The sequence below is a fragment of the Pleurodeles waltl genome, chromosome 5, assembly GCF_031143425.1.
Source record: "Pleurodeles waltl isolate 20211129_DDA chromosome 5, aPleWal1.hap1.20221129, whole genome shotgun sequence".
In the NCBI taxonomy this organism is placed as follows: Eukaryota; Metazoa; Chordata; class Amphibia; order Caudata; family Salamandridae; genus Pleurodeles; species Pleurodeles waltl.
Genome location: NC_090444.1, coordinates 428,263,831 through 428,284,349, shown reverse-complemented (window position 1 = coordinate 428,284,349; position 20,519 = coordinate 428,263,831). Strand labels below are relative to the sequence as shown.

Here is a 20,519-nt window from a genome sequence, read left to right as displayed (position 1 = left end):
TACATGGCAAGCAACAGTGTTTTCATATCTGCCACGTCCATGTGACTGTCTGAAGAAGATTCTTCTATCTGGGTTTGATCTGCCATGCCAGTCAGCTCAAGGGCAGGGCGTTTGCATCAAAATACAGTTTGGTTTGCCTACTCTCCGATTTACCCATGATACCTTCAGGTCGCTGGACAGTGGGAGCGCAGACATGAACGATTCTGCAGGGAGCTGGCACTACAGCAAGCGATGATAACGTGTAATGTACTGCTGCGATTCACATGCAGTGGTATGGATGTCGTTGTCAAAGCTATGAGGTTAGGGTAGCTTTTAGCCCAGTAATAGATGGTTATGACTGATGGGGATGGAAACAAAGCCGTCACCGTAAGCACATCAGTGAACTGTTCCAAGCCAGATGACCTTGTCCCACCGCGCCCTCAAAGTCACCAGTCAGGGATGGTGGTGGTGGTGGGTGGGGGGGGTGGGGGGGGCAGGGGGCAGGGGGCTTGGGCACGAGCAGGTGATGGGCCTCATCAGGCGATGCACTGGTCTTAGAGTGAAAGCTGGGCCAACTCTAGGTGACCAGAGGCCTCACACCGATCCAAGTGTCCAGCTCTTCTCTCTAGATGACTCAAGGAAGCAGCTCCACGATCAACAGCATGTGCAGGGACAAGGACTAGACTACAAGTGTTTTAGTTGGCAATGGCAAGTGTGCGGACAGTGATATAAAGCACTGCGCCTGTTTGGGGGTCCAGGAATACGTGGAACAGCCTAGTCGTAACAGAATACTTGAAGGAGGAGAGAGTTTCCTGACACAGTAGATGTAGTCATATGTTTGGGATCGGTAGGCCACCGTGAGCCGGACAAGGTATTCCTGTAGGGCTTAGGCCCACTGTGTGATAGTTTTTGGGAAAGCGATACAGGGACCTCTAATCACCACATACGCCAGCCAGCTTCAAATGTGCACAATGCGTCTTGCAGATCTGTGATCGATAAAGTAACGGTGCTGGAACGAGGCAGATATTAGGCCATGTGGAGAGTACTGGCCTAGGTTGTATTCATTTATGGCCCAGCGGGCCCGTGCTTCCCTTCATCTCCAGTGAGGGCCACAAAATCACTGCACACCACGCCAGGCCAAGCATCTACCCCCAGGCCTCAGGCATGGTTCAGTTCAGCAGCAGCACTGCACTGCCGCTGCCAATGACGGGTGCTTACCAAAGGCCTCCGCCCGGTCACAGATGAGGCTGGACCACCGCTTCAGAGGCAGAGCTGCCTCCAGCCACCATCAGCGCAGTCCCGCAATCCGGGGTGGTTCCCCAGTCTCCACCTCTCTCCTGGCGGTCAGCAAAGCAGGGATCGCTTCCAGGGTATCCACAGCTGAGCACTCACCGCAGGTTAGTAGACTGAAGGTAACGTTAATGTCCACTTGGCTTCCGTTAGCTGCCATTTCCCCGTTCCAGATCAACATCATCAGCCAACCGCTCGCATAATTCAGCAATATAACTTGTCAGCAGTCCACCGCTGTTCCTTTGGGTTTAGCTTGCTGAGAATCGAGCTGCAATTAGGCCTGATAGAGGAGGATTTTATGTGTATAATCGCTAGACTGCAGAAACCTCACGCCAGTGCGTCCACCTTGCGTGACTTCTCTCTGCCGTTCCCTCATCAAAAGCTTCAAAGAAGGCAGCAGGTGTGAAAAAACTGGCTAAAGTATGGAACGAAAGGTAAAATACATAATCCTCTAGAGACAAAACCCCACAAAGTGGAGGTCAGCAAAATGAAAATGTAGCAAAAGCTGAATCAGTGAAAGGAATTGCAACCTATAAAAGGGCAACAATTGTTGATTACAGGAAATAATGTCCCTACAGGAAATAGGAGACATTAAAATCACCTGAAGGTACAAGCCAAACCATGCCTACAGCCTTCATTATACTAACATACATGAGCATCTTTCGAAGGAAGTGAGGTACACAGCAAAAGGGGAATATTCCCTTATTAAGTAAGGAACCCTAACAATAACGGAGATGCGTTTTAACTACCCCTAGAGGGCTAGAAATATTATGACATCCGGTAGAACAGAGTGAAAGGGAGACTGTGTCCAAACGGAGTAATCAATCCCCATTAAGAACTAATTCCAAGAATGACGAAACCATAATGTTCATGAAATATGTGGAAACAACCAGGTACCCACCATAAGACAGAAGAAAGCCATTAACACAGAAGATGGCTATCGCCCAAAGTCTAAGTTATCAATGTTGCATGGTGTCTCAATTTCAAAGTCCCCCTCAACGTTGATGGTGTTCTCCCCGAGGTTGTAAGTGGTCTTAAAGTCAAACCAGCTCTTGCCGACAAGCAAGTAGGTGCAGTATCTCTTCTTGACGTCGAAGTCCTTGACGTCAAACGAGAGCAAGGTCTTCCTCCAGAGGCTCCCTTTTAAGATCTTACTTAGCGCAAGTTTTCAGAGTGTGACTTAAAGACACTGATAGAAGGTGCAATTTCTCCCTGCCCATCAGGCGTCTCACCCACCAGGTAATCTTGCCGTCTGCAGTGTTCTACTTGGCCATGGAAACAAATTTTCTCTCTTCCCCCCCAAAGTGCGCCTGGAGAGGGTCTTGTAGTGAAAACACATCTTGCGGTCATGAGTCAGTCAAACATAAGATACAGATTCTATGCAGGTCTGTTTTTGCCAGTTTTCTGCCACAGTCTCAGTAGGTCTGTTTTTGCCATTTTTCTGCCAGTCTCGGCAGTTCACATCAAAAGATGGCATTTTGCACACAAAAAAACTAGATACATTTCCTGTCAAGAAAGTACCTAAAAATACACTCTATGCCATAAAGGATGCTGAATGAATCAACTTGAAAATGCCTAAGACATAAATTATTGTGGAAAAAACCCTAAAAAGGCAAAGCTCTGCTCCAGAATCCAGGAGCTAGAAAAAAGATCTGAATAAATTGCCTTTTACGGGGCATGATGGTACACTGGAGGTCAGAAGGTCCATAAAGGTGTAGTGTCCTATTTACATTGTTTCTATGCTGCAGCCTATACAGGCTACATTGCTATATATTACTCCTTATCTCACTCTAAAAATAAGTAAAAACGTTTGTGAAGGACGTTTTTAAAAGATCACTTTTCTTTTTGCTTAAGTGATTTTTTAAGGGTATGACCCTTTTTTCCTTCTACATTTTAGAGTAATTCAATAAACATTGGCAATGCAGCCTGTATTTAAAGCTGCACAAAATGTAACATGCCTGTCAGATAGGTGTCCTGGCCTTTCTGAAGTAAGGTGAAGTAGCTATGACTTTGAAAGGCAACTCCGCACGTGGGCAGGACCATTCAATGCTTATGATTATCAATGGAGATCCCCTGAGAGAGAAGAATCTTTTCAACATATAATTACAAGCATTGGCAATGCCAATAGGTTTCACCTTTTTTAAGCAAGTGCCAAGCTAGTAACTGTGCCAATGTCTGACTCTAAATTAATGTTAAAAAACTAAAAAGACAAAAACCTCAAAATACTGGAGGAAAAGCAAACACATAACTTATGATTTCTCAAAACTTTACAATAACTCAATGTTTTCAATATTTATTAAAAAATTTCAATCTTCATAAATGCCACTGTTTATTCCTCAAATAGTTTTTACTCAGAAAACTCTGCACAGATTTTAAAAGGTTTAAAGAAGTGTCAGAATGTGAAGGGAAACAGTTGCCAAGGCCTAATTTACTTTCCATAGGATTCAGTAATTTAGTTATATGTAGTAGCCCAGGGAGCAGATTTATGGGCCTTAAGGAGAAGTGCCAGAGAGGATGCAGCTGAGCTCGAGCTTTCAAACAATAAGTGGAATGCACGAGATAAAACAAAAACAACCTTCAAAGTCCATTATTGAGCCATACCCCAACAAAAATATCCCAGTTGCTGTACTTTTACAGACAACCTGGGAGGGGAAGTGAGCAACAAAGAGAAGGGGTTGGCAGAGAGAGAGTTAGAAAAAACATTTACTGTCTTCGAGTGCTGTTTGATAAAGGAAAACAATTCCCTAAATGGAAGCAGTGGAAGGATACAAGTCAGCCAATAAAAGAGATGTAAAGAAGTTATGCATCAGGGGAGGGACAGACACAAGAAGAGGAAGGCAAGCCATCAAGTAAGAAATGAGAGTGAGAAATAAAGCCAACCAATGGTAAGCCCACTTAAAATTCACAATAGGTCTTTTGCAACACTGTCTGGTCAGGCGAGACCTAAAAAGGAAGTAAAATGTGTGGAGCCTGGCAGCTAATAAGGATTTCAGGATTTTGCGGGAAGAAGAAAATATCGTTGGTTATGTCTCCTCTGAGACACATCACACTGAGGCAGACTTCACTGCCTTGAACAATTTAAAGAATGTTACAGAGATCCACTTAGGACAACAAATGAGATGACTTTTATTGACATCTGTTATTCTCCGGAGGAAAGGGGTATCACATTTTTCCCCAATGAACACTGCGTTTACTTTTTTTTATTTATTTTTTTAAAGATGTCTCACTATGACACCAATGCACTGTTTATCAAAGATCTTTACGCACTAACACTGAGACATATATGTATGTGGCGGACAGCTGTAATTACTATGGATGCATAAAATGAATAATGAGAAGTGGGTTACTGAGCTGGTAGTGATAAGACATTATCAGTTAGAGGTAATTAAATCCTCTTTCTGGCATGGTTACCCCCACTTTTTGCCTGCTATCAGTATGTTTTCACTGTGTTCACTGGAGTCCTGCTATCTAGGACCCCAGTGGCTGTGCTCTCTCCCTTTAAACTTGGTTGCTTGGACCACAAACACCCCACATTTGGCATACTGGTGACCCTTTATAATTCCCTAGTATATGGTACCCAGGGCACTGGAGCACCAGGGGTCCCTCATGGGCTCCAGCATGTATTATGTCACCCATGGGGAGCCCATGAAAAGTGTATCTGCAGGTCTGCCTTTGCAGCTTGAGTGAAAGGATGTATGCACTTTTCACTACAGGTCACGGACCAGGTCACTTTAAGTCACTCCTATGGTCGGCCCTCCTAGCCCAGAGGGCAGGGTGCAGGTACCTGTGTGTGAGGGCACCCCTGCATGAGCAGAGGTGCCCCCACAAACTCCAACTCAATTTTCCTGGACTTTGTGAGTGTGGGGATGCCATTTTAAGGTATTTACTGGACACAGGTCACTATCTATGTCCAGCTACATAATGATAACTTCAAACTTGGGCATGTTTGGTATCAAACATGTTGGAATCATATCCCAATACTGTTGCTTGTATTGGAAGCATGATTCCATGCACTCTGGGGGCTCCTTAGAGGACCTCCAGAATTGATCCTACCAGCTTTCTGGGGTTTTCCAGGTAGCCCAAGCTGCTACCACCCTTCAGATGGGTGTCTGCCCTACTGCTGCTTGAACAGCTCAAGCCTAGGAAGGAAGAACAAAGGATTTCCTTTGGGAGAGGGAGGCAACACCCTCTCCCTTTGGAAATAGGTGTTACATGGCTTGGGGTGGCTTATAATTAGCGAGATGAAACTGCGTTTTTGTGATGCTCTGCATCCCAGTCAGTAAATGGTTCCTCCAAGAGAAGTGAATATTGATCTTTCTTAATTAATGGGTCTTCCCTTTGTACCAATGCATACAGGTGAAAAATAACTTTTCTTGGAAGGTTGTTTTTTGTGGCAGGAACTTCACCCAAAAAGGTGAGTGAGTTTAAGTTCTATGCCATGGCAAGTCTTAAATTGCCTTTTATTGTAATTATTTTTGGAATTCCACTATAACTAAACCATTTCTTTACCAACTTTTTCCCAACAGCCACTTCTCTGATTGAAAGGTCTTTACACACTTGTAATGTGGAGACAGCTTCCAGCTATTACATAAGACACACTATGAATTTTACTAAGGACAAGCTACACTTTGCCTATGATGTTGAACACATAAAAGTCAAGCTTCTTCCAAGCAACCTATTTCTATATGGTTAGTCTCACCTTTAACCGATAAACAATGGGCTCACCCCATGAAAGGCAGGGTTGGTTGCCACAGCTCCTCTGATTAGAAAAGCCCCATTTCAGATATTTGTAAAGCAGCCACATGCAAATAAGTCTATATCTCAGTTAAGTCTTTTTGTTTAGACAAACTGAAGAGCAGATCCTCTAGCACATTCATGCTTCACTACACAGCTTGTTTGCATAAAAGGTCTACCTATTGTCCCAGATGAGCATTAACAACTGGACTTAGCTTGCTAATCTATTCTGTCCTCTATGACTATCAGAAAGAATTTCATCCCACAGAAGGAAAAGTTAATTACATGTTGTAGCAGAGTTTTAAAACAAAATATGTATGTTGTGAGGTTTTCAGCCACATGTACCATGATTGTTAAGCATGGTTAGTAGGATGATTGGCCATAAACAAAGAATAACCTACAAGGGCCAAAATGTTACATAGAATCCCATGAAGAAGTACTAGGAGTACAGGGAAATAACCTTTTCATCTTCCTAATGTGATACTCTCAACAATCGAACAGAGTAGCAAGCTTACGTGCAACCTTGGAAGAGGAGGCACAGAAACCTACTTTGAGATGGCCAAGCCAACAGACTGGCCTGTGTCAGTAGGCTAAGAGAAACCAGTCTGAAACTAGCACAAACAAGTCTTTCATGATAAATTTAGCATGCATAAGAATGGTTGGCCTTTGTCAAACAAATCCACACATCTATATTCCCTGACACAAATCCACACATATCTATAAGTGTTATGTATGTACTACATGTGCTAACAATAATTATGTGGCAAAGATAGGGTGTCTGCTAGACTCAAGAGATACTCCTAATCTCAATTTAATATCTTGCACCACCACTGTGGTCGAAAGCGTGCCAAGATTTATCACTGGACATAGGTTCCCAGGTATAAAAACTGCAAACAGCTGAAAATATGCAAAAAGAACACATGACAAACAAACATGCACACACAATTATAATACTAAATTAAACTACAGCCTAAATTATCAAACTAGATGAACAGAAATATTTATTTAGGTAATATTTACAGCTTTTGCATATAAAAGGTGCTAGGTAAATGGCACAATATAAGATTTATGTTAATATGCCCCTGCCTTAGTGATCAGAAAAAGAAACAGGAGCTCCTCCTGTAACACTGGCTCTGAGCTGCAAGGCCTTTATAGTGGTTCACATATTCTACAAACTAAGCAAATATTATGCTGGCAAAAGTAAAATAAGTGTATTCTATGCATGTAGAAAATGTTTTTTAAAGAGGATCCATGAAGACATACTGACAATGTTTTCAGGCTTAAGCTGTCATTATGTAAGGTTAATCATTTTTTCGAAATACAAATTTGTCTTGATACTGAGCCATGCATCATTAGAAGTGTCCAAATTACTTGATACAACTTACATTCACAATGCTTTTATACTACTAACATTTTCATTTGATTCAACAATTCAAACCATCAATATGATGCAAATCCAAGATAAACAGCAAAAAAAGTGTACATTTAAATTAACTCTCTCAACTGCACCGACAACATATTCAGTTTGCTTATTCACTGTTACATAAACTTTCTCAAAATGAGAAATCAAATTTAGCAAAGTAAATTTATGGAGTAATAGAGTTCCTGCTTAATTGAAATAAACTTTCCATTTTGTAGCAACAAAGCAACCCTATTTGCTCTCAAAAATCAGATGCCCTAAAGCAAATAACATAAAATCTATCATTTGTAACTTCCATCCACATAACCAACACCACCATACTATCGTAGACATACACCTCTAACTTCAAGAAATTACTAGCAATGGTAGCTGCCCTTATAAAACAATGGGTGTATACACTTATGAAGCAATCCGGATAGAGACGTGTGACAAAGACATGCCATTATAATAATTTAAATGTTAACTAGGATATCATTTCCATGTATGAAGATACTCCCTATCACAGTTAAAACTCCCATTCTTAATTGTCTCTTTTAATATTTTCTTTAATCTACAGTTGGAGCTAGTTACAAATAAAGGATGGAGATCTTAACATGTAATCAATTTAGCAAAAAGAGCTAGCAAAGGAGACATTTTTAGGCATGCTAGTCCTAACCCTTGTGTGAGCCTAGCTCGCATAAAGACTATACAATAATTTTGAAAAATTAAAGCACAATCACAAACTCTGGAATAATATGATACAACACAGAAATCTAGATCCATTTGGGTAAATGTTTTGAGAACAAAATGGTGAGAGAATGAATTTACAAAAATAAATAACAAATTGCAGCAAAAATCTTTTAAGTGAGGCAAGTAGCATTACGACTAGTTCCGGAGTCAGAAGCACTTGAATTGCAAGCAACCTCTTGTTCTACAATAACCAGACAAATTCACAACTTGAGAACATATTATTAAGAGCTTACCAAAGTATTGCCTTTAAAACTATGCAAACACTTAAAAATATACAGAATGAAGGAAAATATTTTAATAAAAGATTTTAACTCATTTCTCTCATCTATTTTACCTGAACGTACTATGTTGTAATTCCCTTTCATTCCATACTCATACCTACAAAGAATATACTACAATTCTTGTAGCGCATTAGAGTTTGAAGCATATTTGAAGTAGTGCCATGTAACATACCATAAATCTTGTAAACATTTGTATTTTGCTTTTACTTAATACTATGTGGGTCAGCTAGGAATTTCTCCCAAAAATCAGACCAATCAACAGCATGTCTTTTTATAACAATAACATAAGAATCGCAGACATAGTTAAGGTAAAATATAACTTACTTCTGTGAGGTCATTTCTGTAATGCAGTATGGAAGAACAATCGACTAAAGGCACCAGTGTGGAAAATGTTGCAATGAACTGGAATGTGATCTGTTTGAGAATTTAAAAATAGAATTGTCAAATACAAAACATTTATTACTTCCTGCTTACCCAACTGACAGTTTAGCAGATTAGCATACATAATTTTGAAACCTCTAATGGTTTCACAGATATCATTTAAAATGCTGAAAATTACCACAAAGATTAACTCTGTTTTGGCCCTATGTGTTGCTAAAACACTGTTTTGCCTATATTTGACTATGCAGCAGAGAATACATTTCGCCCTAAATCCAGTAAAACTTTTAAAAAACTGAAAATTATCTTGGGCTACAACAACTTTGTTTACATATTTACATTATTTGTTCATTAACAATCAACAGAGTCTTGGAAGCTTGCTTCAAGTAGCAGACCAGACTTCCAAATGTTGAGACTGTATGTCCTGTCATTATTCTGTAGGACAGTTTCCTTCCTTTCTAACAGATTGAGACTGATTACATTGAGGACGAGCATTGGAAAGAGGAGACAGCATATGCAAAATCAGGGTTAGGCATGCAATGTTTCAGGCAAGAGAAATATGACTCATAAATATGGTATAGATAAAAAAAATCACATTTCAAAGATTTGTCGCCTTTGACCTATTGGATTGAGCAAGATGTTTATCTGAGCAGGAATTTTAAATACTGGGTAACAATAAAAATTATATGGTGCACTCATCCTGGCAATGTTACCTTTTGAAGTTGCATGCAGTAATTATAAATTGCAGTAAAAATACTCCTTGTAAAATAGCACAAGGATACGCAATCACAAAATGAGGGGCAGTTTCTACTTTGCCAACTCGTGGTCTGCAGGCGTACAAGGAGAAACAGCTGTCCCAACGACTGATGTATGCTCCCCTTATGTTCCTCGCACTGTGCCATTTTTTAATGTAGTACCTGTCATTTAAGGTACCAGAACGGTCATCAAGGAATTCTGCGTTAGAGTGCTGCTCCCTCTCACAGGCCTCCCTCACTTCGCACATGGCCAATCAGTATAATTTGTAAACATTATACTGCCAAATTGCAATTGTGAGTGGAAATATGACTGAATAAGGTGTAAGGGCACACAATCACATTAGCGTTTCCCAAACACTACTCTATTTATTTTTTAAAGATGAAAGACTGGATTTTAAGCAATCCTCTCTTGAGACCATGTCTAAGATATGCAACATTTTAGATTGCATAGTATCTTAAATCACTGGCTCCCTAATCGTTAGACCAGACCCCTGGATGGGGTCCATCACTCTCCTATAGAGTGAGTGGGCAAAAGCGAAGCAACCCTCTGAAAATACTTTCTAGACCTCAAGGGACACTTACTGGGAAATTATTTCTGACTGGGCCTCTGCCTCTCTTACTGATAAATTACTTGATTACCAATTCACTGCTATTCGAAATCTAGGAGAAAACAGCATAATCAAATGTTTTTGAAAATCAAAGACAAGTTAGACCCTCTCACCATTCATACACCTAACAAGTGCATAATTTTCAACATACAGTTTACCTCAGGTCTTAATTGAGAGCCAAAACTCATCTAACAAACTGTTAATTCCCATTTAACAAAAAAATCACATTCAGATGAGAGTAAAGGTGACCACGAGAAAAGATATACACTACTAAGTAGAAAAAGTGCTAGAAATAAAAGTTACTACAGCTGCATAACCTCAGGAAGTTCCTTCACAAACACCATCCCCAAAGTCGATTTGTGACAGTCAGTTGAATGACGTAAATAATGAACTTCATAACTGTTTGTAAGAAAAAAGTAATGCAATTAGGCCAAATAAAATCTAATGGGAATCTTTTTTTTCCCTAAATATCTTTCCTGAAGTATTCCGAAAAACAACAAATAACGAAAAAGCAACATGAAGAATACACATTGTCAATTTCAAATGGTGCAGTTTGGGCAACATCAAACATTACTGGTCCGTAATAGCAAAGGAGGTACACAACTAGCAACAGATTGGCAAGTGAATTATGTCTGACAACAGTCACCAGCCTACACAGAGACTCCAACACAACACATTGCAGGTTATCAATCAAGAAACATTCTGCCAAGTTCCTCACTCGGGAGGCTTCATTAGCAAGGCAGTCACTGCATGGCAGTCACTGCATAGCAGTGCTAGCACTCAGATCCATGTCATCATCCACTCGGTCCTCGGGCTCCAAGTCACAGAATCTCAGCCAGGGACCCCAAACTTTTCTGAATTTGCACAGACAATTCCTACTCTTATACGTGACTGTTTCCACAGCTATATACATATCCATACCATCTTTCCACTGACTAACCGTGGGGATCTCTCGGGCACCCCAGTATCTGGCTACGACTCTATTCACTACCATCAACCCCAAGTTACAAAACAGGAGGTTAGATCAGGGGACATCAATTTCTGTAGGGATCCCCAGAAGTATGTATTTCAGGTCAAGTGGGATGTCAACCCCCAACACTACAATTCTCAAACAATTTCTGACCAATAGGACTCAATGGTGGGACAGCCCCAAAGAGTGTGAAGGAACATCACATCATTAAAGTCACCTCCTACAAAATGTAACGGGGAGATGGCCTCCAGTAATATTCCTGCCACCTTATCTTGCATGGGACTGTGAAGCCTAGGGTGGGTGCATATACACTCATTAAAGTAATAACACTCCTACTCTACAATCCCTGATTTCTCATATGTACCATCGGGATCTACCGATGTTCGAGAACGTGGGAGCGGATGGGGTCTTACGTATCAACATTGTAACTACTCTGGATTCAGAGGTAAAACCTGCGTGTGCGAGGGTGATGTAGGTACCTCTACCTAGAAAAGAGCAGTGTGTCCCTCTCACATGTGTTTCCTGAAACTATGCCTGGTTTAAGCCTATGTATATAGTGTGTCACTAATCCCCTCTGGTCAGCCGGGGGGTTAAGGGAGCCATACAGAAAGTCTAATACACTACAAACTTCATAGGTCCATTGGCCTAGAACAAGTGAACCTTTGGGCTTTACCAGACCCCAGCCACATCAAGTGATCACTGATCGTCAAGCTCTTCATTAACTGAACTAGGATGAGAAACTTCATTGTGCGAGTCAAGCCACACTGCATTCTCCACTGTCTGTCAGACCATAGCATCCTCTCTCCCTGTCAAGGAAGTCTAGCTCCCCCTCCGGTGCACAGATAAACTATCCTAAATAATACACTCAAATATTATTGCAGAGGATCTTAGTTGCTACAGTACTACATTTAAAGCAGGCCACTAAAGGTTACATAACTTTCATCAGTAGGTCTTGCCTCCATCAGAGGGCTATTCCAATTCTAAGCATAGTAAAATTCATAATGGTGTAGAACTTAAAGGGAATAAAAAAAAAAAAACAATGCTATAACAACAATGCCATTTCATTATAAATTACTAAAGTCTGAGAGACGGATTGGTGTGACAAAAATACAATATTTCAAGTGCAGAGATTCGGTATGGTTGAAGATGGCTACTCACCATACATTTGCTAAAATCATTTGGATCTACACCAGGTAGTGCTCTCATTAAAAGTGGGAGCACGTGTGTTGGTCCTTCTGGAAACCATCTCCCACCTGATACAAGGCTTCGAGCAACTCCAATGACACAACTCAACATTGCTGTGAGCTGATGAGGCTCCGTTAAAGTCTCAAGTGCTGGATAAGTTCTGCAGATTTGTAAAAGAAGAGAGCCAATTATTAGATGTTATCCGTTTTAGCACATCGTATCAGCGGGTTTGGATGCCTATAACTGTTTCAACAATGTAGCTTGAACAAAAATGTGATAATGCCTAGAGACAGCAGGACCATTTAGTGAGTTAACCATTCAGTGGTGAGATCTGTGTGCAACCAGCATGGTACAGGTTCCAATACCAGTGGAAAAGATTTAGTTTTTCACCTTTCAAGTCGCGAACAGTTATATTCCATTATAGAAACTCAAGTTATTTGTAGTAATAGGAAACAATAAAAAATGTTGGAGTAAAAGTTGTACATAAAACAATTAATTATTTAGGAAGGACAACAAGTCTGAATAATAGCTACCTTAACTTAATTGGTTTCTGGCTGGGGTCATCAGTCAAGAAAGTTGAAGGTCATCTGCACTTTGAGATCACTTTAGCTACACAGATTCCCTAAACTTATCCCTCAAACACAATACACTTTCTTCTGAAAACGCCACAAAATATTCATGCTTGCTTTCATTTTTTTCGAGGTAAACAAAATAATAACAAGTTTACACTTTGTAAAGGACTTCAAAAAGAGAGCATTACCCGAGCTATTTAAAAACATATATTTAGAAACCAAACAAAGGTTGTCATAAACATATACTTCTTAAGCTCCACAGAGAATCCAAGGCCAGCACTAGTTTATTAAGCTTACAATTAGTAAAAAGGCAGCCAGCTGAGGCAGGCTCCTTCCATCTTAAAATGTGGGATGGATGGTCAGGGGACATGTTACAAGCTCCAATCTCACTGGGAGGTTCAATATTCAAAAAAGTGTGTAAGCAAATAAACTAATAGTGCCAACAGAGGTCCCTTTCCTTTTGTGGCTTAAAAAGTCACATTAGGGAGGAGATACTCTTGAAATATAACCGCTCCCTGATCAAGGGGTACCAGTTCTTCTGAACTGTAAATCATCTGTAGTGAAGAGATGAAACATAATGATGCGCAAACAGAATATTTGTTAATGTCCTTTACCTGTCTTTCCCTTAATTGGGACGGCAGTCTGTATTGCAACAATATTTCAAAATAACAGTTTTTCTTGAAAGCTGAACATGTCAAACACCAGTCCTGTACATAGTTGTTGTATATGACCCTTAAATACGTCAGAGGTGGGGTGTGTGGCTAAGCCGGCCAGCATGGCGGCCGCATTTCGATAGAGCTCCGCTGCCACCAGCCAATTGCATCCTACCTGACAAAGCGCACCTTCCCCCCTGAGAATCCTGGGGGCTGTGGTAGTGCAGAAGGGTCCGAGGTGCGGAGGGAAGCCTCCCGGTGCAGCAGGGGAGGCCAACAGAACCAGCGGGTCGGGCCTGACCTCAAAATGGCAGGTGCCGTTTAGGGCGCACTAGGGCCTTGGCGGCCCGAACAAGGATCCTGCGCGAAGCCGGGGCATCCACGTTCTCTCCCCCTTCCCCCCCCAGACCCAAGACTGAGAAGCGGCGAGCCGACAGCAGAATCAGACCTGGCTGTTGCGGGTCATAGTCTGGAGACAGGGTGCGGAGCCCACCTGGCTGTCTGGTCTGGTGATGGCGGGCACCCCATGATCTGTGCTGGGCTTGGGGTGCACAAGGGGGAGCTGTGAAGTATACGCCAATAAAGTTTGGAAAGCAGGTTCTTTATTTTAAGCATCCTAGCCAACAGTGATCTCTAGACGTCCATCTCTCTCATGAGAACAGAATTCCTTACATTCTACAAAAAGCATTGACATCATGAGTCATCTACCACACACCTTCCCTCTTAACATATTATAACACAATAAAAGTTCTAACAACCTAGATAATGAATAAGAAAAGAACATTAAAAAAAATAAAAACAAAGACAAATAATTAACAGTTGCATATATTAAGATCTAATTCTAATTTTCTCCTGTTATTTTATAAACTTCAATAACAGACATACTATAACGGGAAGTTCTACAAAAATAAAATCATGAAAATTTCCTAGAGATAATACGATTCATATTCCACACTCTTACATCTTTGACTTTGACAGCATTCCTGAAGAGTTTTATTACCTCAAATGGCCCCATGAACTTACTCCCTTTCTTACATAGTGATGGTTTCCTGACCAAAATCTCATCACCAACTTCCACACCAATGTCTAACGTGCTCTTCTTTTTGTCAAAGTATTCTTTCCTTTTTTGTGTACACCACTTCTCCTGTGCGTTGCTTCCATTGTTCCATGTAACACTATCATTCTTTCCCCAAAACACCCATCCTGGTGCCAAAAGAGTGTTGGCCTTACGACCTCTAAAAAGTTCAAAAGGAACTTTTCCTGTGGTAGAGTGAGGTGTGAATCTATAAGCTTGAAGAAACTTCTTGAGGCCCACCTTCCAGTTCCTATTGGCCATAGACTCTAACTGTATACATTCTTTAACACATTTATTGAATCTTTCCACAATACCATTTCCTTCAGGATGATACAAGGAACATTTCCTATGTCTAATCCCTTTATTCTGTAGATATTCCTTCATCTCAGTAGAAACAAATTGCGGACCATTGGCTGACACAATCATATCAGGAAACTCTTCACGACTGAAGATGTCCTCAAAAACTTCTGGATTCTCTTAGTCTCAATACTACTGCAGATTCCAACTTCCGCCCATCTGGAAAACTGATCAATTAAAACCAAGATGTAGTTGGATCCACCTTTCCCGTGAATAGGTCCAACAATGTCTACAGCTACAACTTCCCAAGGTTTGTTAGACATGTCTCTTATACACATTGGCGGTATTCTAGTCTTATACACCTTATCACTATTACAGCAATCAGGACAATTCCTAATCATTCTTTCAATCATTAAGTCCATACCTGGCCACCAATAATTAAGGCAAATCCTGGCTTTTGTTCTACTCATTCCTTGATGCCCTTCATGACCCAAATCAATAATCTTGTTCCTCAAACTAACTGGGACCACCAACCTTAGACCACGCAAAATCACGTCACTCTCCATAGACAATTCATCTCTTACCCTCCAAAATCCTCCCAACTCCTTATCACGTTTTACATTACTATTCCATCCATACCTAAGTCCCTCACACACCTGCTGCAGTACAGAATCTTCAGCCACCGCTTTCGACCATTCATCATGCTCAACAACACCATCAGTTACACTGCACACACTGAAATCTGTTTCCTCACCCTTCTCCAAACCTCCCTCCGTTTCAGAACTTAGTCTAGACAAACAATCAGCAATCTTGTTTTTAGACCCTGGGACATAGAACATATTAAAACAATAATCCTGTAGATTGAACACCCATCTACTTATCCTGCTGGAAATCATATCTAGACCCTTTTTAGTAAATACTTCCACTAGGGGTTTGTGGTCTGTGAAAATCTGAAACTGTCTACCCCATACAAACTTCTTGAATTTGTTGACAGCCCAGAAAACACTTATTTGTAGAGTAATTAATTTCTGCTCCTCGTAAAGTTCTGGAACTATACACCACGGGCTTCAGATCACCCATGTCCTGTAATAACACTGCCCCTAAACCTCTCACACTGGCATCCGTCATCACCATACATGTTTTATCAGGATCAAAAGAATTCAAATTTCCAATCATCGATAGTTCCCTTTTTATCTTATCAAACTCTTTCTTGCACTCATCATCCCAAACAAATTCTATCCCTTTCTTAAGTAATCTTCTCATGTGAATTGTTTTCGAAGCTATATTGGGTAGAAACTTGGCGTGAAACTCAACCATTCCAAGAAAAGACTATAACTCCTCCTTTTTCTCAGGATCACGCAGATTTAATATATTACTGATCAATTCATCCTTCGGACACAAACCCTTGGCTGTAATTTTATGTCCCAGATACTCAACCTCAGTCTTGCAAAAGGAACACTTTTCCAATTTGAGAGTCAAAACATGGTCTCTTAGTATAGCTAGAACTCTCCTAACTCTCATATTATGCTCTTCCTCAGATCGTCCATGTATTAAAATGTCATCTTGGAAACATTTTATACCAGTTTCTGACCCAAAAAGATTATACATCAAACGCTGACATACTGCAGCAGCAGATACCAATCCAAAAGGCATCCTGATAAACCTAAATGTTCCAAAAGGGGTAATGAAGGTGGTGTAGTCTCGTGAATCTGGATGCAGCATGTTCTGATGATAAGCCAAAGTCAAATCAAGTTTGCTGAAGATTTTAGATTCATGTAGCATTGTGACCATTTCTGTTATGTTGGGCAATGGAAATCGATCACTAACCACACATTTATTAAGGTTCCTCAAGTCAACACATAACCTAATCTCTCCAGAATGCTTGCGTGCAACAACAATAGGAGAAATCCATTCCGAAGATTCCACTGGTTCAATTATTCCTTCATCACACAATCTGTGTATTTCTTTTTCTACATCATTCCTCATGGATATAGGAATAGATCGTACTTTTGCACTCACAGGAATGGAACCCCTCTTTATCTTTATGCGATGTGAATATTTCTTCAAACAACCCAATTTGTCGCTGAACACTTCCTTTTTCTTCAATAAAATCAGGCAATTTTTTTCCCGCTTCATCATTCATAAAAAGTTCACAAATGTTATGCAGGCTGCCTATGAAATCATCCTTTAGCATGACAGGTGTCGTTGAATTGGGATCTAAAATGATATTCAGTTCCTTTTGGTGTGGCCAGCTCAAAACACTATCTCCTTTCACAGGAACATAGACTTTTCAAAAAATAGATTTAGACTTGAAAGAGATATCCACCTCAAAATATCCCCTTAACTCGATGATTTGCCCTCCATACGCTCCTGGAACAACATCCGGGGACTTCAACTTAATTTTATGACTTAGCCGTTCGTCAAATAAAGTATTGGAGATTAGAGTTAACCACGCTCCAGAGTCGAAAAGCACTTGACTTGCAATACCTGCAATAGAGACAGTATCTTTCGGGTACTTTTTCTTGTCGGTGTATGTAGTTACTGACAATATGCAATCCTCTATGACTTTCACAGAGGAAGAATTTTTGTTAGATCTACAACATTTAGCAAAATGTCCTTTTTTATTGCATAGTTTGCAAGTTACATTAATCGCAGGACATTTCCTGTATGATGCATAATGACCACTGTTTCCACGACGGAAACATCTTCCCTCCTTAAACTTGTTCCACTGGCTTTGATCAGCCTTTCCATCCTCTCTGTCACTGTCTGATTCTTTCCTTGAACTTTGTTCTTTCCTGGCTGTAATTTTATTTATGCTTACGTTCTTGTCTTTCTCTAATTCTTCAACACAAGCCATGGTGTGTTCTACAGTCTTAGCTAGTGTAATAACTTCATGAAGAGATGGATCATCCTTGCTCCACAATTCCTGTCTTATTTTATCGCTTGAGCATCTCAACATAAATTGGTCTCTAATTCGTTCATCAATACTACTGCCAAATTTGCAGTTAGACGCTAATTTCCTTAAAGCAGTAATATATTCTTCAACACTTTCACCAGATTTTGTTCTCTCATCCCGAAGTGGTAACGTTCCAAAATAGTACTCACTTTAGGTAAAAAATGTAAACCTAATTTTTTTTAGACACATTGCAAATTCATTAAGATCAGTTTCTTCATCACCTGGGTCTGGTAGATTTTAAAAAATTTCCTGCCCTTCACAACCCAAACAGTGCATCAATAATGCTGTTTTTCTTTCATTTGATAAATTAGTTCCACATACTCTGGAATAATGAAGGAAAGTTTTTTTTCCATTTTGACCACTTTATGGGTGGTTCTCCGGGCATAGTTAAAAAAAAAAAAATGAGGAGGAGAAATATTCTGCATAGTTCTTCCACTAGAAATTTCACTCAGGTATAAATTGTTGTCAGCTACTGTAAGGCTCGAGCAAGTAATCTTTACTTCCAGTTTTTTTTTCTTTTTTTTTTTATATAAATGTTCAGGTAAAAGAAAGAAATGTCCAACTTCCTACAGCGCATGGTATGCGCGCTCGGTAAATGAAATAAATTCTTTTAACCAGCGCGCGATAGGCGCAAGCCAAGAATGAAGTATTCAGTTTCAATAGCGCACGGCAGGCATCTATGTGAAAGACGCGTGCAGAGAAGAAAATGCTCTGCCTTGCCAGCGCGCGCAAATAGAATGTTCTGTTTTAACAGCGTGCGATACCCGCCAGCTGTACACAATAGCTCTCCTTTCAACAGCGCGCGGTAGAAGTCTTCAGTCAGAGGAGCACGCGAGCACCGGAAGGTAATTCAAACAATGACAATAAGGCTTACGATGAGGACGAACAAATACAATGTTGAAATTGTAGAAACGCTCACCCGATCAGAGTTCCTTATGCAATATAATGTTGAAATTGTAGAAAAGCTCACCCGACCAGAAGTAGGAGGCAGTTCACAGTACAAATATTCTGTCAGTAGGATTGAATCCAAATAAGTTAGTCGCCAAATGTGAAGTATATGCCAATAAAGTTTGGAAAGCAGGTTCTTTATTTTAAGCATCCTAGCCAACAGTGATCTCTAGACGTCCATCTCTCTCATGAGTCTCTTCCAAATGACCACACACTAAACATTCCAATATGATGTCATGAGTGACATCTACACCTGGAACCGAATTCCTTACATTCTACAACAAGCATTGACATCATGAGAGACATCTACCACAGGAGCCCATGAGGAGAAGAGGGCTTGAGAAAGCCGGGGCAGTGGTGGTGATCTGGAGGTGAGGCGTCCCTCCGCCCCCACCCCGTGACTGGAGTGGAGGTAGAGAAGATGCAGGAGAGAGCCTGGTACCTTGTGGGAGCTCCCCCTGACCCCCCGGGAGCAGCGCAGGAACGTGTGGGGGAGGAGACCTCCAGGGCCCCGGGGACTTCGGCCCTCAGCTGTGGGACGGCCAAGCCTGGCAGAAAGAGTTGGAGGCGGTGAGGTGCTTGGGAGATGTGGGGGGGTGCAGGGGGGAGGCTCCAGGATCCAGCCCAGTGTGAGAAGTGTCCACATCTTCTGCCTTACCCTCTCCCCTCCTCCCCTCCCACTGGTTCATGGCCCATGGGTCTGGACCCCCAGGTGCCCCTTTTGCAAATGGAGTGTCACAGGGCCACATAGCCATGCGGAGGTGGCGATGTGGTGTGAGAGACTGATGGCGGCCCGTGGGGTTGAGGCCTCCGCCAGCGGGGGTTGCCGCTGGGCCCGCGGCTCTCCATACCAGTGGCCCCAGAGGAAGACTGACGTTCACGGTCCCGTGTCGGATGGTGTGAATGAAGCGGCTGGTTCTTACATGGAGCCCGCAGCATCGCGACCAGACCTTGGGGCCAAATCCAGGACTCCAGAGAAGCTGTAGAGCTCAAGGTCGACTAACTCGTTCGGACCTGTCCCTCATCTGGCAAGACCTGCGGAGGTTCACGGGGAGAGTCTCTGAAGCAGAGAAACATATTTCCACAACGGAAGATGAGGTGGCGATCCTCCGGCGCCAGGTTTCGAAGATTACATCCTCAGTGGCAGAACTGCATGAGTGCTCAGAGGATGCTGAGAACTGGGCCTGGAGCAATAATCTGCGAATGGTGAGCCTGCAGGAGGCTTTGGATGTTCCAGAACTGGCTGTGGCGCTTGAGGACTGGTTTTGTACCTGGATGCCTGCAGGAAAACTGTCCCTCACCTTTCTTACAGAACGGGCGCACCGCTGGTTGGTTCTGCGCCCGCCAGTAGGCGCACCGCCCCCACCAATCATTCCTAGGATTCTGAACTTCAGAGACCGAGACGCAATTCTGCACGAAGCCAGGAGTAAGTCAGACCTCTGTTATCAGAACTCCAAAATCCTGGCTTTCCTAGACTACTCCAGGGCGGTGCAGCAAAAGCGCAGGTCCTTCCGAAGTGGTCAAACAGAAACTGCGTGCACTGAACTTGTGTTGCATGCTGCGTTTTCCAGCCCGCGACTAATTTTTCAGTCATTCTTCTTCGACTAGCTGGAGCAGGCCTGGGAGTGGGCTGCCGAGAGTCGTGTTCTCAGGACCCCAGCGCGGGAAGGGGAACTAGGGGAAGGAATT

The 20,519-nt window shown here is 41.7% G+C and overlaps 1 protein-coding gene across 1 annotated transcript in view; it reads right to left on the bottom strand.

Annotated features, from left to right (window-relative positions):
• Positions 1 to 20,519, bottom strand: part of PSME4 (proteasome activator subunit 4) — a 1,396,200-nt gene that overhangs the window by 1,141,272 nt on the left and 234,409 nt on the right. The window contains exons 11-12 of the mRNA XM_069234194.1: positions 12,303 to 12,489; positions 8,758 to 8,847 (exon numbers count right to left, since the gene is read on the bottom strand). Coding sequence (XP_069090295.1) covers positions 8,758 to 8,847; positions 12,303 to 12,489 — 277 coding nt within the window. The remainder of the gene's footprint in view (positions 1 to 8,757; positions 8,848 to 12,302; positions 12,490 to 20,519) is intronic.